Below are 18,399 nucleotides of genomic sequence, written 5' to 3'. Positions count from 1 at the left end.
TATTAACTCAAAGATTTGTGGTAGACAATGTTCTGGAATCTCAGAGTGTTTTTAGGCACAACATAACAAACAATATATGGGACTTTGGAGCTCACTAAACTGGAGGAAATATAGTTATTACAAGTGTTGTACTGTGATATCTTCCTTTCCTCCATTTTGGGAGTAGAGAGGGATATTTGGATATTCTCCAAAGTCTTTGTGGATTTGCCCTTCTTTTGTCACAATGGAAAGATTGAGGATCCTTTGAGAGCTGGGGCCTACTGAGAAAGAAATACCCTACCGGTGGCCTCACCCTTGGTCTGTTTCAGTACAAGTCTCTTCTAGGTGGGAGAGAATTCTTCTAGGTGTCAAGGAACCTGAGAAATGTCCATATGAATAGATAAATGCTCACATGGGCATGAGCACCTATCTAGAGAGTGAAGTTGCTCTGTGCCTAATCTCATGGACAGGATTAAAAATTTCTATGGGCTGGAGAGATGGCTTAGCGGTTAAGTGCTTGCCTGTGATGACTAAGGACCCTAGTTCGAGGTTCCATTCCCCAGGACCCATGTTAGCTAGATGCTCAAGGGGGTGCACATGTCTGGAGTTCATTTGCAGTGGCTGGAGGCCCTGGCGCGCCCATTCTCTCTCTATCTGCCTTTTTTTCTCTCTGTCACTTTCAAATAAATAAATTAAAATAAACCAAAAAAAATTTTTTTTTAAATTTCTAGCTTTGGGCTGGAGAGATGGCTTAGTGGTTAAGTGCTTGCCTGTGAAGCCTAAGGACCCCGGTTCGAGGCTCAATTCCCCAGGACCCAGGATAGCCAGATGCACAAGGGGGCGCACACATCTTGAGTTCGTTTGCAGTGGCTGGAAGTCCTGGCATGCCCATTCTTTCTCTCTCTCTCTCTCTCTCTCTTTCTCTCTCTCTCTCTCTCTCCCTCTTTCTCTCTCTCTCTCCCTCTTTCTCTCTATGCCTGTCACTCTCAAATAAATACAAATAAACAAAAAATATATTTAAAACAAAATTTTAGCTTTTGGTTTTTCCTTTGGCTTCTTGCTTTGGATGTGATTCTGTGGACCAAAAGTATTATGAAAACAGGTTTGTTTGTTTCTGTTTTAAAAGCAATAAAGTATTAGAGATATAGACGGTCTACATTAACATTAAGATATGAAATATGGACCAAATTTACAGTGTAATTCTCTCAAATAAGAAAAGCATTGTAAAGTACTTTATTCCTCAAATGAGAACATTTACTCACTTGTTTTCATTCGTAGGATCATATCTGGGGAACGGATCATGGTCATTGTCATTGAAATCATAGCTGGCCTCGGGATCCTAGAGAAAAAACCAAAGTAACACAGTTGCATCTGCAAGAGCAGTCTCCCACCACTGCCTCTCCCCATCCCGGCAGGTAGCTCCAAACCCCAAATGCTAGGTTTGCCAAATTACCGCTTTACTAATTGCTGTGGGTACACTGCAACCAGGCAGTACTTTGACAAACCAAAGGGAGCCAGCACCCCACCAATGGATGCACCAAACACACGGTTCACAGATGTTGATAAACATGGAGAGAGCCAGAACACATTAGGTTCAGTGGGCTCATTTTGCAGGCGAGGCAAATGAGCCCTGAGAAGCTGAATGGCTTAACTGACGCCATCGAACTGGGTATGGATGAGGTGGCACTCAGTTCATAGGCATAAGAGGACAGCTGTGGGTGGGGGCTGAGCTCCGTGATGTTTCCTCTCAACCTTCTCAGGCGCAGTAAGGGGTCATGGGATTTCACGGCTGAGAGACTACTTGAAATTCAAGATGACATTTCATGTTCCACTCTTCTCCAACCAGCTTACTTTACAGAAGCACCTCTGACACAGGAGCTGCACCACCACGACCGTTCCTCACTGCTGCCTCCTGTCCCTTACTCATCACAAATTCCTACCCTATTCTACATTTTTCCATATCTTTTTTTATTTCCCCTTACTTTTGCTCTATGGCCTTGAGTCTGGGGAATGTTGGATGGGTGAAAATAACAAGAGAAAGGGTGAAGAACACTCTGGTAGATGACACACAGGCCACTCTGTTAAAAAGACATGAAGTCCATGCCCCATTTACAAGCTCCCCAAGCAATTAAGCACAAGAGTTTTCAAGTATTTACTTTCTCATTTCTACCAAACTGTTCTCAATGTGGAATTGTTGTATTGGGGTCTTGACCTTGAATTTGCAGGGAAGGAGCTGCATTTACAAGGCTTCAAAATGTAGGGATGCTGACCCGTAAGGGATATGAGAGGATGATTATGAAAACGATCTCAACCACCAGGGTTGATTTCACTGCTTTCCTGCTCGCAATGCAGAGCGGCTCACAGCCCGAATGAGGGTTTCTTTCTTTTGGCACTTGTATGTGTGTGACCTGTGTGCTTGCATGTGCGTATGTGTGTGGTTGTGCGTGTGGGTGCAGGTGCATGTGGAAGTCAGAGGTAGATGCCGGTTGTCTTCACTGATAACTCTCCACCTTCAATCTTTGAGATATGGTCTCTCCCTGAATCTAGAACTCACCAATTTGGTTAGACTAGCTAGCCAGTGAAGCCCAGGGATTCCTTTCTCTACATTCCCCAATGCTGGGATTACAAGGATGCACTACCTTGCCCAGCATTTTATATAGGATCTGGGGATTGGACTTGAGTCTTCAGGCTTGAATAACAAGAAATTTACCATATCCTTGCTCCATTAATGACTGTTAATAACTTAAATGCTATAGTGATTCCCCTTCCTAACTTAACACATTGTTTTGTATAATTCTTGTACTCAGTGGATTCTTACTTTTTTATTTATTTTAAGAGGGAGAGAGAGACAAGTTGGCATGCCAGGGCCTCAGCCACTGCAATCAAATTCCAGACGCTTGTGCCACCTAGTGGGCATGTTCGACCTTGCGCTTGCCTCACCTTTGTGCATCTGGCCTACATGGGATCTGGAGAGTAAAACGTGGATCCTTAGGCTTCACAGGCAACAGCCTTAACTGTTAAGCCATCTCTCCAGTCTTCATTGAATTCTTCTAATGCTCTCTGGTACAAAACAAATTTATAAGGGACGATGACAAGAAGGCAATGCAAGGAAATGGTTTGGCCCACCTCTGGAAAAGAAAGATCCATATGCCTGTGGGGATAGATTCTTAAGTTACAGACAAAGAATGTCTTAAACTCACATAATTGGCATAAATGTCTGTGTGATTCCATTCCAAGCCATCGTCCAGCACTGTAATAACAACTCCTTTGCCCGTAATGCCCTTTTGCCAAACAGGTATCACGTGAAGGTCCAGCTTGGGTAGGGCTGCAGTCATCCTTGTGTCTTGCTGGTAAAGAAAAACCAAGAAGCCTTGGTCAAATCATGATCTGGTAACTTAAGCAACAATAAGCTCCAATCTAGCTGCCATTTTTCTTTTGCCTTGGGTCAGGCTACTATTTAAAAGGCAGCTGGAAGCCGGGCGTGGTGGTGCATGCCTTTAATCCCAGCACTTGGGAGGCAGAGGTAGGAGGATTGCCATGAGTTCAAGGCCACCCTGAGACTACAGAGTGAATTCTAGGTCAGCCTGGGCTAGAGTGAGACCCTACCTCAAAAAACCAATAAAATAAAATAAAATAAAATGCAGCCGGGTAAAATGAAAACACAAAGTTGAGGCTAGGGCCAAATGAACTCTATGGGAGCTGCTCTTCTCCCCATTGTCCCAAGGGTCAATCATCTTAGGCCTCTCCTCATTGTTTCTTTCATAACAAAAAGTTTAGGTTTTTTTCCCCCCCCCTGTGGAAATTTAAGGGTGTGTTTCTATCTTTACCAAAGTCCTGAACTTCCAATGCCACATTGAGCTCCCCTAGGATCCCCAGGAGACAATAGCCTCACCAGAAACTGCAATGTAATTTAATCTCCCTTTTCCATGTATGAGCGACTCTAGAGAATAAGTCTAAGAGATGATTTGGAGCTTTCCTCTTCAAAATGAAGGGTGCACGGAAGAGCAGGAGAATACAGACATAAGCACATTTCACCATGGTGACGGGATCAATAAGAAATACATAAGTAATTACAATAAAAGTATCAATAAATTGATTGATACCTTGTTGATGCTTTCTGTAAAAATATGGTATGGAAGAGGAGTTACCAAGATAGTATGAAACTAAATCACAAGAAGTTTAGACCATATAACATTTTTCTTTCAACTTCAGGGAAAATTTACCCCCTTGATCTGATTTTGTTTCAATTTCATTTAATGGTAATTTTTACACGTGTATAGAATGCATTTTGATCACAAGCCCCTCTTATTTCCACCTCTTGTCCCCCATGACTCCCTTCCTTCCCGATGCCTTCTTCTTCCCAACTAGCTCCCCTTCTACCATGATGCCTTTTTATTTTCCTGTGCTTGTGTGTGACCAGCTGAGCTTAATTAGGATTGCTTGAATAAGTACGAGTGGTGGGTTCTTCACCGAGCATGAGCTATTTATCAGTGGCTATGCCACTGAGAAAGATGTGGCCCTCTGTCTCAGCACCCATTAGCTACCATCACTTTTCAGGGAGGAATGGGGTCCTGATGGCTCCTGTACCACTGCACCATGGAAGACGGAACGCTAATGGGCCCAGTCTTCTGCAGGTTTGCACAAGTAAAGACAGTCGCCACGAGACCATGAATGCAATAGCCGTGTCATGTCTGAAAGAGAGCATTCCTCAGCACTCCGGCCACTGCTCTGTCTCTTACACCCACTTGCCACAGTGTTACCAGAGAGAGCATTAAGGGGTGACATTGATGTCTTATTTAGCTTTGAGTACTAGACCGTAATTTGTGCTCAGCACTTGGGTGAGTTTGAAGTCCTCAATGCAGTCAGCACCACAAACACAACATATTTGTTGACAAAAGGCAGAAAAGAAGACCCCGACGTCAACTGCAGGAGGACATATAGAGTAAGATTGTTAAGAGTAAGCCCTCGTTCGTTTTCTGTGGCAGAGCGGACACCAAAATGCAAACCTTTGTGAAGACCCTGAGGGGCAAAGGCCGTCACCCTAGAGGCTGAACCCAGTGACACCATCGAGAATGTCAAGGCCAAGATCCAAGACAAGGAAGGCATCCCACCAGACCAGAAGTGGCCGAAACTTGCTGGCCAACAGCAGGAGGATGGCCGCACTCTCTCTGATTACAACGTCCAGAAAGACTCCACCCTGCACCTGGTGTTGGATCATCGGGCCTTCCCGGCGCCCACTTGCCCAGAAGTACAACGGGGTCAAGATGATCTGCCGCAAGAGCTATGCTCCTCGGCACCCCCGTGCTGTGAATTGCGTAAGGAGAAGTATGGCCACACCAACAACCTTCGTCCCAAGAAGAAGGTCAAGCAAAACCATGGCCTTGGGGCCCTAATAAAGTCCCCATACATTGACTGCAGCAGGAAAAAAAAAAAGAGTATGTCCTCTTGGGCTATAAATTATGGCTCCACCACCAGCATCCATGTGATTTAAGCAAATGATTCAACTGATATTGGCAATATCTCTCTTTCCTCGTCTGTTAAACGGTTGTAATTACTCTATTTACAACATAAAGTGGCTCTGACGACTGAATGAGTTAATTCACATCACACATTGCCTAGTAAAGGATTTGACACAGTTTAAATGCACAAGTGTTAGCTGACAAGAAGTGTCTTTTAAAGCAATCAGCAAGCATTGCTTAGATTAAAAGAATGCTAAAGAAACACGGATTGGCTTTTCCATCCAATATACAGCAAAAAATGACTAAGCCTAAGTCTGCGGTTATTGTAAATACGATCTTTTACATGATTCCCTGCAACAAATCCTTCCATTAACAAACCTATATCCCCACTACAGAGGCTTGGCGTGAAAGTGAGAGAACAGCCTGCGGGCAAGCAACAGCATGTGTTTCTCCACTTCATCTCCACACACCAATAAAGGTCTGGGAAATACCTGAAGGGTTCAGAGATTTGCAAATTTAGACTTTTGCCAATAAACTTCCCTCGTGTTCCTTCCTTTAGTTTCATGCAAAGATTCTTGACTGAAACATGTAGGCAATGTCGTTGGGGCCTATATATTCCTAATTACAGGGGTTATACTCAACAGTGATTTAGAGGGTTCTCATGAACAAATCCAGCCTTAAGTAATTTCGACTACGAATATCAATTTTTTTTTTTTGAAATCGTAACCTGGCATAATGCGATTATTCTTTACTTAAATCAGCTGAGCTTATGAAGACAAAAAGATAACAAGCATTAACAAATAAAGATCCATGTCAGACACTTTGCCAGTGACACAAAAGGTCTGCATCCAGAAGCTCTCATGATCCCTCATCTCTAGAGAGCATAGTCCTCTGATGAATATGTCTGAGTACCACATACCATGTAGATATATGGATGAGCACATAGACAATGCATCCACTATGTATTGTCAATGACAAACCAACAGAAAGAGCTCAGGTCCACGCTGTTCCTCTGTGGGGTACTTACCAAGTACCACTGCTGGTTCCACATTGGATCATTGAAAAGGTTGAAGACTGAGTCTCTTAGGACGGAACGCTTACTTCTTTCTTTTTCATATTGCTGTTCAGCCCATATCACCTATAAGGGTTTTAATAGCAAGACAATCAAAATCAAGCCGTGACTTCTGTGTCACCACTTCCCCCCTCCCTCCAGAGCCCTCGCCAGAACACAGATAGCTCCACAAGATTTTTTGTCTAACCACAGAGCAAGCAGGCAGCCCCGGAATAAGGCATTATCTACCCACTGGGGAGACAAGTGTTTCCTCTGAGATGCATTTGTCAGGGGAGGAGAAGCAGTCAGTGAAGTGATGATTTCCTCAAATTATTTACACTGTGTTACAGTGGAAGTAAAAGCGCAGCCTGCTTTTATCAGAAAATGGGTCATAATGCACATTTTTACAGTGAAGCTCCAGCTTTCTGTAGCTGGGAATGTGTCCGTTTTCACAGACCATGTCAACAGGTGAGGAGGTTTCTCTCATGGACCTCTTGCTGCTTAATTTCTCCCTCTGCACCCAAAAGGTAGAAATTGTAAATGTGACACAAGAATGGTGCCACGTCTTTGCAAATTCCAAACTCGGCTTAAGCTCCTGTCCTAGGGCACTTAATGTGAGAAAGGTAATAAATGAACAGTACTGGCAAGGCACACTTGCCGTTAATTCATCCTCATGTATTATGCAAAGAGATCTGACAGCACCAAAATTACCTGGCCCACGTGTATGGCATAACCCTATTATACTTGAGGCCCTGTAGCTTGAACTATACAAAAGGAAGCCCTGGCGGCCTTGGCCTCCTAGAATCATCACAAATTAATAACTATACTCTAATTTTACTGGACGATGTGTGATTATTTCATCCCCCAAATATAGCTTCCTGTTGGATATATTGTGACACTCCAATGTGAGGTAGGATATTGTTAGTGTAAGAGTCCTCATGAACCAAATTAAAAAGGAATAAAATCTGAACAATAATTTTCAGCTGAAGGATAAAACTGCCTACTATGACTGGCCTAAATTTTCAATTAGAAAAGAGGTTGCACTCTCTTATAAACACTGGGAAAGACTGGAGAGCCAGAAATTAGTCGCTGTAATTTATTTTCAAAGCACTTATATTTTTAAACTTAATTGTTTTAGCTTAAAATCCCACACTGCTTGCCATGTAAGTTGGTCTTTAGAAGCTGACAGCTCAAGGTCACATACTAATCTTTGTGGGACAGGGTCACTTATAGTTAGATAATTCTTTAGAAAGTAAAGAAAGGCTTTTTGGTGCATTTCACAGGGCTTATTTGAAAGAATAGTGTCCTCCTTCACAAAAGAGCAGCAAATTGAAAATCACGGGCAATTTTTAAAAATGGAATATAAGAAGAAGCACTCTGCCATCTGATCACATAAATATTCAATTGTGAGAGACCATGTTATGATTAATGTCATTAACTCAGAATTGCATGTTAATCTCTAGAAGAGTAGACTAAATGGAACAGAGAAAATTGGCAGTGCCTTCCTATTATGTGCATAATAGGTATCATGCAGTTAATTGTAAATCATACTTTGGCTCGGAAAGAACACTAAAAAAATCTAGTCCACTGCAAGCTCCTATAGTTCCAGGATATTTCCTAAAATAAAATTACTCTGTGTTTCAGAATATTTTAGGATCATATAAACTTTTTCGTGAATTGGTATTAGGGAGTAAATTATTAACCACTTAAGTTACGTCTTGGGTTTCCCTCAGAACTATCAAGAAGGTAACTAAAAAGTAGAACTGTTCTCTCTATTCATTTTTATGAACAATAAACAACAGCAGATTTATCCCCTGTGTCTGAGTTCTCCCATGAAGATGAGAGGGGATGCCAACTTGACTCTCTTGCGCATTACATTTTGAGTGATAAAAACAGACCTCACTGGACAAGAAAAACAAACTTTGAAAAGTAAGCTTCACTGGATAGGTAGGCCTTCCACATCTAGAGATGCTTTTATTGTGTGTGCTGATTTTCTGCTTTATTTGACTACATTATTTAAAATTTTATTTTATATTCATTATACTAGGTTATACTCTTTTATCCCCTCACCCTGACTCCCATTACCCTGGAGCCCTTCCTCACTGGAATTATGGTCTTTACTGTGGGGTCATGAAGGCCTCAGCCAGTCTTGACACAACGATTTAGCAAGGCATGAGCAGTGCTGCCTCTGGTGCTGATACAGCCATGTCACTGGTGGGTTCTGTTACATCGCAACACTGATGTCTAAAGCCCAATATGTCACTATCTTCACAATTTGTCTCTTTATTTTTTAAAAAAGCTATTAGCTGCAGATCCAAAAAGGAAAACAAGCAAATTATTTCCCAGGCTTAATATATTTCATGTATATTTCAGTCACTTGTAGTCCCCCACCTCCAGGAGCTGAGAGGCTCTTTTGTGTGTCTCATTGTGATTCCCCAGGGTGTCCTACACAGCACAAATCAGGTAAGCAGACATCAGGCCAACCAGGTTAGATTTTCTCCAAACATGGGAGAGTCAACATAAGGCAACGTTATTTATGTGTATTTTAACAACGCTAATGTATTCAACATTTTCTATGTGTATATTTTGCTGACCTTGAAAACAGATTTCAAAAATCAATAGGAATATTAAGTATGCAATCAAATTGTCTTTTTCCTATTTATAATAACTGTAGGCATTCCTGGGCGTAACCTAATAATCATGAGTTGGTATAAAAGCTAAAAGGAAAAGAAATGGTACAAGTACTGTTTAGCTCAAATAATACAACACTTGTGGAAACATTTGCCTCATATCACGAAATCAGTTTATAGCTCTCATAGACACTACTATCTCTTCAGTAGTGAAAATGGTGGAAAGTTTTTGAGTTACACTGCAATATTACTGGAAACAACGGTTGTGCATTTATCTAGCATCAGTGAGCTGGTATTAAAGTAGTCCTTTAATTTTCCGCGAGTTCAAGGTTTTTAAGAAAAATTATGTCATATTTATCACATGACAGATATATAATACGAGGGTGTCAGTTGACTGTAGTCAAATTTTTCATTAGTGCTGCCACCTATATTATTAATATATCATAATATTCAAAATTAATATACTATAATATTCAAAAAATTGAAACTAGATAAATTCACAACGCACCATGTAAAACTGAAGTGCACAGATATGTAATTGACTTTAATTAGATCAGTCTAAACCTATTATTCTGTGCAACTATACTCATAAAGAAAGAAACCTGCAACAGTAAAGATAATCATAATCATAATACAAAAGAACCATGAATGAAAACTTCTTTTGCGCTGGTTGGGAAACATAAAGAAAATAGGTAAGACAGGGTACAGGTTGAGAACAAATGCACAACACTTACTCGATCATCATCGGATAGTCTCTTAGTGATGTGAAGGGCGCTTCTTCGAGACCTTCGGGGATGGTTTTTGTGTCTAAATAAGTAGTGATTTTCAAGTGATCCAATCTACAGAAGAAATTGAAATAATAATCCATCTTCCCAAACAGGTATATGCAGACCAGTTAAAAGACAAGAGATGGCCTGGTGGTTAAGATGTTTATTTGCCTGCAAAGTCAAATGACCTCAGTAGGATTCCCCAGAACCCACATAAGCCAGATGCACAAGGTGGCGCATGCATCTGGAGATTGTTTACAGTGGTTGGAAGCCCTAGTGTGCCCATTTTCTCTCTCTCTCTCAAATAAATAATTTTTTTTAAAAAAAAAAAGACAAAATAAACCAGGCATGGTGATTCATGCCTTTAATCCCAGCACTCGGGAGGCAGAATTAGGAAAACTGTTTTGAGTTTGAGGCCAGACTGAGACTACAGAGTGAATTCCAGGTCAGCCTGAGCTATAGCAAGACTTTACCTCAAAAAAACAGCCAACCAACGAAAGACCAACTCACAGAAGTCAGGTTCCTTTTTCATGGGGAGGTACAGATTGTACTTTTTTTTTTTTTTTTTTTTTGAAGTAAGGTCTTGCTCTAACCCAGGCAGACCTAGAATTCACTGTGTAGTCTCAGGCTGGCCTCAGACTCACAGTGATCCTCCTACCACTGCCTCCCAAGTGCTGGGATTAAAAGCATCAGTCACCACACCCAGTCATACTGTACTTTCGAGAAGATCCTCTGGGCACTATTGGTGGGCTGAACAGCCTACTTCAGAGTGGGGACGCTTCTGTTGCATTCATTTTATAAGAATCACCTTGCTTAAGAAAACATGTAGACATTTCTCAAAAAAAAAAAAAAAAGTATCCCGTCAGAAAACAATTATTTGTGGAAAATAAGAAAGCCCCATCAGGTTTATATGTGATCAGTGGCACATTCAGCTAAAACAAGTCATGGTTGGCACAACATTGTGGCCACTGACTCAATAATGATGATTTTTCCTGTCTATTATTGACAAACTGTTAATTTTCCATCAATGTAAAACTTTCAGAGAGTATGCCATAGTTATGACAGGTGTTCCTCTAGAGGTTGTGTGTATTTTCCTGGCCGGCTATTAACACTTATCATACTTCCAGTTAGAAGCATGTTGATTATTCTCTTAAGCTACTGTCCCTTTAAACAAAACTGCTGAATATGAAGTTACAAAATTTTCTCAGAGCTTTGCATTTTTTTTAAATTAGGAGACAAGCCATTGACAGCACTTGATTTCAGAAGTATATTCTTTAATTTGGTGGCTCTTATCACCCCGAGAATTGATTTTAATAGAAATGCATGCACCCCACTTCAAGATTAAACTTTAGGCACCAAATTCACTTCAGGCTGTAGATAAAGTTGGGGAGAGAGATCAAAGGCCAGACATTAGGCTGGAGAGATTGCTTAATGGTTAAGGCACTTGCCTATGAAGGCTAAGGATCCAGGTTCAATTCCCGAATACCCACATACAGCCAGATGCACAAAGTGTTGCATGTGTCTGGAGTCCATTTTCAGTGGCTAGAGGCCCTGCAAACACAGTCTCTCTCTCCCTCTCTCTCTCAATTTGAAAAACTATTTAAAAAAAAAAAAAAACAGGTTGCTAAGCACTGTGTCTGCTATCCACTAGTTTTTGCTCCTTGTTTCTGTTGTAGTCTTAGTTGAGTCTTGAGGCCATAATATTTTAGTAGTACTAGATTGGCATAATACTAATAATGCTGAAAAGGAACATAAATAGAACCAGAGATGCTCTATCAGTTTTTTCCAAAGACTTATTTTTTTAAACTCTACTTAATAATGCTGTTCTAGTTAGAAATGGCAATAGGAAAGACCACATTGCAGCATACGTAAAAATAGATGGGGAATAGTTTTTTGAATTATTCTTGAAACTATGCTAACTCTATCCCAAAGATTCTGTCAAGAACATTGAATTATTACTCTTCTGATGTTTTGGAAATATTTGTGTATTTTTATGTCTTTATTTTGGAAATTCATTTCTATCCAAAACGGTACAAGTTTGGATGTGTTCTAGGGCTGCTAACAAGACAGGGGGGAAAAAAATAACATTTATGGGCTTTCTTTTCTTTCCTTCCCAATCACAATTACCAAGCTGCGGGAAGGATAGAAGATTAAGTGAATGCTCCAGGTTTCCCTCACAGGACATACAAGGTTTCCGTGATGTCTATGCTGCATTCCCTCTGTTAGGCCCTGTCTTTTGGTCCCGGAGTTCCCGAAAGTGACACACACCTACCAGGCTTCAAGCTTCTTTGTGACTCCCTCTTTCCCCAGGAGCTCTTTCCTGGGCCTGGAGTGTCTTCTGCAATCCCACCATGCTCTCCCACCAACCCCTGACGCCTCTTCCTAACCTTGCTGTGCAGATGTCTCCTCCTGTTTTCTTTTCTCCCTCCCCAAATTCCCTTCCATCTTCTTTCCTTCTATCAAAAATCATGCCTTATGGGCTGGAGAGATGGCTTAGCGGTTAAGCGCTTGCCTATGAAGCCTAAGGACCACGGTTGGAGGCTCGGTTCCCCAGGTCCCACATTAGCCAGATGCACAAGGGGGCGCACGCGTCTGGAGTTCATTTGCAGAGGCTGGAAGCCCTGGCGCGCCCATTCTCTCTCTCTCCCTCTATCTGTCTTTCTCTCTGTATCTGTCGCTCTCAAATAAAAATAAATAAAAAAATTTAATAAAAAAAATTATGCCTTATTGGGACTCCAACCACAACTTCTGCTATACAAATTTCTTTCATTCAGTTGCCACCAATTACTTCTAAGCCACTCTTCCTTGAATTCCTTGAGAGCTTCCCCCCATCCCCTTTCTTTTATATTCCTCAGCTCCTAACCCGGAGCCTGGCTCTGAACAGAAGGCTAGGTCTGCTCCTGAGACTCTGGGAATTCTATCTGGGTAATTGACTTTCCTGCCTGGCATTTCAAAGGCAGTTTAACTCACAAAGTTAGAGAGCTAAGCCTCCAGCTAGAGAAGGCGTATTCCCTGGTGAATTTGATCTATGGAATCGCCAACACCCACGCGGATTACTCATCCATGACTTCAGAGGCGGCTCAATCACCTCCTCCGGAAAAGAAAACGCGCCAAACAGTTTTACAACTCCCCCTCCCCCGCCCCACCCCGGCGTGCTTAGCTGCTGTCCAGCTTCGCAGGCAAGGGGCTAGGGCCTGGCTCGGCGTCAAGGAAAACTTCAGGTCAGATCAGAAATGACATGCCACCGGGGAGTCAGTCCCCTTGGGATCGCTCAGCCAACCAGGCTGCATGTCAATGCCTGTGCCATACCCTCCCCATCTGGCTATTAATCCAGAGCACACACTTGGACAGACCACAGCTTCTCATCCAAACTGAACCCTACCCCCCCTCCCACGCGCATTCCCCAGCAAATGATTACGCACTCGGTTGAGGAACACGATGGAAATAGATCCTTTTCACCATAGTCATTTTAGCAGTTGGACCCGACTTGGACACTGGCCAAGCAAAGTTCGGAAGCTGGGACCTCAACAACTTCCCAGTGGTGCAAACCAGGAACTAACTCCCTGAGCGGCTGTGAAACACTCTGGCGTACCTTCCCCCCACCCACACACACCAGGACCCCCTCCAGCGCCCCCCACCACGCTGCAGCCCTCCCAACCTGAAGTCGCCAGTCTCAACAACTGGAGCTCCTCCCCTTCTTGGCTCTGGGGGGCGTGCCCGCACACCCTCCCAGCTGGCTGGCACCTCCAAGCCTGCACGGCCCCTCATATCAGGACTGGGATCTGATGCTGCCATATTGAAGAGAGAAGAAAACAGCGGGTTCTAGACGCAGTGTGTATGTGGGGGGGGAGGGGTGAGCTCACTGCATCTCCCATGGGCGCTTCGTGGGTGAGAGCCAGGGTGCGTCTCAAGTTCCCTCAACAAATGTGAGGGGATTTTTTTTTTTTTTTGGTTGTTTTGCTTTCTTTGGCCGAACCTCCTGGGAGTGGATTTCCGTTCTAGAGCAGACACCAGTGAGAATAAGATTTCTTGGCTATACAGCAGCTTTCTCCTGCCAGCCCAGGCTGCAAATAATGCAAGCGTTTTCCAACTATAAAAGCGCGCCAGAGGCGGGGAGCTGGGGATGCTCCCTGCTGGAGCGCGGGAGAGTGCAAGGCGGGTCTCCCAGTCGGAAGACCGAGTTCCAGTCCCGCCAGTCTCCACCCTCCACCTTTCCCCCACCCCTCGAGCCCCCTAGAAAGTTTCTTGAAAGTGCAAACTCTTACCTGACCCAAAAGGTCATAACCTAGCTCCTGGGCGATGGCCAGGGCTGCCTCGTGTCCCCCGGGAATCTCCGCAGCCCATTCATTGACAAACTGCCTCCTGGCTTGGACGCCGTTCAGTGCGCACCAGGCGCAAAGGAGGGCGAGAGCGGCGCCGGGCAGAGTCCATCCTCTCCGGAGCTCCATGCCTCGCACGCGAGAGGGGAAGAGAGACAGAGATGAGAAAAGGGAGACCACAGCCAGCCGGTCTCGACCTTCCCACCCTGAGCTCTGCACCGCTTGGCTTGCAGCTCCCGGGGGTCTCCGCGGCGGGCGAGGAGCGCGGAGGGAGGCGCGCGAGCCGAGGCTGGGCGGCGGCGGGCGCTCGCGGAAGCGCTCCGGTCTCCGGGCTTGGCTGAGTGGTGGAGCCCCAGCCTTCCTTCCCCAGCCAGAATAGAAATGAGTGTTTACACGTCAAATCGACGAAAGCCATCTCTTGACGTCAGATCTACCTGGACTAAGATCTGGATGGTATTCCCGGCGGGGCGGGGCGGAGAAGCGTCTAAAATAAGAAGCGAGGGATTAAGAAAAGGAAGGAACTGTTGTTGTTGTTGTTGTTGGGAGGATTGGTTCATTTTGCTCCCCGAGAAACATCTTCAATTCTCTCGGAGAAGTGCCTCTTCTCCCCCACCTCCATTCCAATGTAACTGCCCAGAGCCAAAGGCTGGAAGGTGATACCCTCGCCTGCCTTACTTTATTATTCTCTCGGTTCATGCGCGTAGGGAGTGAGGACTAGATTCGTAGGGTGGTCCCCCTCGGGTACCAGGGAATCAGTGCTCTTGGATCCTTCAAGTCAGACAGAGGCGGGGATGTCAGGGAGAAGAGAAGCTGTCTTAATTAAGCTCTAAATTGGCAGGAAAATCACCAGTTTTTTAAAACACTTTTGAATGACTTGAACCACCTTAGTTGCCACGCGTCTTTCCTTCTTTACCGTTCCCGAAGCTTCTCTACCGGTCCCAGGCACTACCGAGTCCAGTACCACCAACCTTTTGGAGTGCCCACTCAGAGAAAGGATTCATCAAATGATTTTTTTCAAAACACAAAATTATTATTTTTAAATGTACACCCAGAGGGGCTCCAGGGTCCCAAAGGTTGATTGTGTTGGCTCAAGTGTGTGTGGGGGGTGGGGGAGGGAGTGCAAGATTTCTTGAGTGTAATTTGAGCTCTTTCATTTTGGTGCTGGGCTGAAGCGTTTCAGTACTTTCCCATAAAAAGACATCATGTTTCTTTGTAGAAGACTGTGTTCCCTCAGAAAGAGAGCAAGAGAGCGTCTACATGAACTCCCCACCCCGACCTGAGAGCGCGGGGGTGCATGCAGTCTTGCCAAGGATACCCAAGGATGGAGCTTGGCTGAAAATAGCCCTTGACTGATGTTCAGCACCGTGGTGTGGACAGCGACGCCCGTGCGGCCAACGGGGGTTTCTTCGGAAGCCCGTGTGCCGCGGGCCGAGCTCCAGGCCGGTTCCCTCCGCACTTGTGCCTTGATCTTCCCGCGATCAGCAACATAAGAAACTGGACGCGCGCAGAGGGCGGAGCGGGGCGAGGGTCATGATACTGGCGATGAGCCTCTTGGTCTCTGGCATGCGTTGCACCAAAAGTAAAATAGCAGGAAAAAGAAAGTGAGCGAGTGTGTTTCTTCTGACATTTTTTTTTTCTTAAATCTTTCAAACTTGCTGCCGCCGGGGGGCGCAATCTAGTATCTATAAAGAAATTTAAAAAGGGTAAGGGGGGGGGCGGTTGGGAAGAAGGCATCAGATGAAGTGGAGAAGCAAAAGGTTTCCTACGAGGACTAGATTGATAAATTTGAACACAAAACATCAACGAAAACAAATGCTGCAGTTAGTAAGACATCCGATGCACAAGTGTTGCATAACAATGAAGCTCTTGCAGGAGATGCTGTCGAATAGACCCAGACGGACAGCTCTGTTTTCTGCGTAAACACACAAGCGTGAATGTTGATGGTTGTTGTCTTCATAGTTTTCATAATTCATCCTGTGTTGTGATCTCAAGTCTTCCGGGTCGTTCCATTCTCACAGCAAGTGTTTGCTGACTGCGCGCCAGCAAGGCAAGGGAAGGTTGTGGCATGTATTCAATAATAATGAGATATGGGCAGAGCAGGAGCACATTCCTCAGTCTCTTAGGATTGGTCAAGTATGTCAGCTTGGCAGACTGTTGGCCTAAGGCTTCAGTTTATTTACATTTTTTTTAAATGGACAACCATCCAAGCTTCTATAAGCATTTAACTTATATATGTTAAAAGAGTAAACAAAATTTTTACAGGAAGAAAATACCCCTATTGATATAGCAGATAGACATAAATGTGCATTTTTTCTGAAATTGTTGATCATTTTATCCAATAGATCTTATTCACTATAACTTCGGGGATACAGGAGAAATAGGTTTTGTCCAAGGTTACATGTGTAAATGTATTTAAAATACACCTTTTGTGTATAAACAGTCCTTGTTTTCCTGCTTTGTGGGTTCCGGCCCAGCCATGTCAAATTTTACATTATAAAGAGCCAATGCTTACTTGTAACCTGGTTGTAATAGTATTGTTGATCTCATTAGTTTATTTAGAAAAGGGGGTAATTTAGACACTGAACAGAACCGTGGTTCTATTGTGACATGGGATCAAGTAATTGCCATGCTTTTTTGTCACTGCTCCCAACTGCCCAGTGATTCAATTAAGCCTTTATTAGGTATTTAGAGAATAGTAAGAGAAAGGTTAGTATGAACAGAAAGTAAGAACAGGTTCTAATAGATCACCACATTGTAGGAAGCAATTGTGAAACCTTTTGTTACTGTAGAATAAAACCTATATCCTATGTTCACTAAGTGATTTAATGCTCAATTGCAAAGTGAACATTCAAGTCAACTCAAAGAATATTGCAAGAACTACATAATATCCTAAGCTTCCAAGAGGGATTAAACAAGAGGCCAGAGGCACGTATAGAACCATGCCCCTGTGCTTCCAGCTACCCAGAATGTCGAGGGAAGATTATCATTTGTGTTCAGGAGTTTGAGACCAGCCTGAGAAACAAAATGCACCCTAATTTCAAAATAAAAGTAAGGGGCAATGAAATAGCCCAAATTGAATATTTTCTAGTTATCATGGGGAATTAAGAGTTGGTTAGGTAACTACATATTAAGTCAACTGGGTGATCAATTAATTCATCATCAAAGTAGAGTGCTTTGGGACAGAATATATTATTCAGCAAAATTACCTGTAGCAGAGTTTCTCAAAATAGAAAATAATATTTGGATGACACATTGGGACAAATTGGAGGAAATTTGGAGCTTGATGTAAGGGACTTAAATATTTGCATGGTATGGCATAATTATAAGAATATAAAGCACACTATTTGGGGGAATATACTAAATTAACTATAGATAACTTTAAATCAAAAAACATGTATATTATTCTAGCAATACATTTTCATTTGGGGTTTAATGCTAGAAAGTTTGTATGTAATTTGTAAGCAAAACACTGTACTACAAATGATCTTTTCAAATTTTTCTTGCTTACATCAGTGAAATAATTTTATGAAGTAGAAGATGAATTTTTTTCATTTTATTTATTTATTTATTTATTTGACATAGAAAAATGAGGGAGAGAGAGAGAGAAGCAGAGAATGGGCACACCAGGGCCTCCAGCCACTGCAAACGAACTACAGATGTGTGTACCCCTTTATTCATCTGCCTAACATGGGTCCTGGGGAATCTAACCTGGGTACTTTGGCTTTGCAGGCAAACACTTTAACCACTGAGCCATCCCTCCAGCCCAAGGATAAAATTTTTACACTACCTTATAGTCACTCAAGATGTGCAACATTTGATTTTAAAGAATATATTTTCCTTTATATTTCCTTACTTAATTAACTATTGTGATTTCACATGAGGATACATAGAGATTTAAAATAATATATATTTTATATGCTAAAATAATGCAGCACATCTTTAAGATCCAAACTGGAAAACACACATGCCTTAGAAAAATTGTGATGGGTCAGCTTTAACCCAAATTAATGACCATCTAGCATGTGGGAAGGCTGATTAGGGGAACAGCATGTGAAATATACCTGCAGAAGTGCCTGGCTTCCTGTCTCCTTATTTCTCCTCTTATCACCAACTTTTATCAGGCATGCTGTACTAATTGTACAATTAAAATATGAATTATTGGACTGGAGAGATGACTTAGTGGTTAAGCGCTTG

At 43.0% G+C, this 18,399-nt stretch overlaps 1 protein-coding gene and 1 pseudogene across 1 annotated transcript in view; one reads left to right on the top strand and one right to left on the bottom strand.

The window, feature by feature from the left end:
- The window catches only part of Pcsk1 (proprotein convertase subtilisin/kexin type 1), a 44,432-nt gene extending 29,950 nt beyond the window's left edge, over nucleotides 1-14,482 (bottom strand). Inside the window, exons 1-5 of the mRNA XM_045134474.1 lie at nucleotides 14,152-14,482; nucleotides 9,854-9,958; nucleotides 6,466-6,576; nucleotides 3,180-3,326; nucleotides 1,242-1,318 (exon numbers count right to left, since the gene is read on the bottom strand). Coding sequence (XP_044990409.1) covers nucleotides 1,242-1,318; nucleotides 3,180-3,326; nucleotides 6,466-6,576; nucleotides 9,854-9,958; nucleotides 14,152-14,334 — 623 coding nt within the window. The 5' untranslated portion in view covers nucleotides 14,335-14,482. The remainder of the gene's footprint in view (nucleotides 1-1,241; nucleotides 1,319-3,179; nucleotides 3,327-6,465; nucleotides 6,577-9,853; nucleotides 9,959-14,151) is intronic.
- Nucleotides 4,978-5,470, top strand: LOC123454780 (annotated as a pseudogene).
- Nucleotides 14,483-18,399: the final 3,917 nt, after the last annotated feature.

The sequence above is a fragment of the Jaculus jaculus genome, chromosome 14, assembly GCF_020740685.1.
Source record: "Jaculus jaculus isolate mJacJac1 chromosome 14, mJacJac1.mat.Y.cur, whole genome shotgun sequence".
Lineage (NCBI taxonomy): Eukaryota > Metazoa > Chordata > Mammalia > Rodentia > Dipodidae > Jaculus > Jaculus jaculus.
Note: the sequence above shows the minus strand (reverse complement) of the source record. Positions and strands in the feature narration are given on the sequence as shown.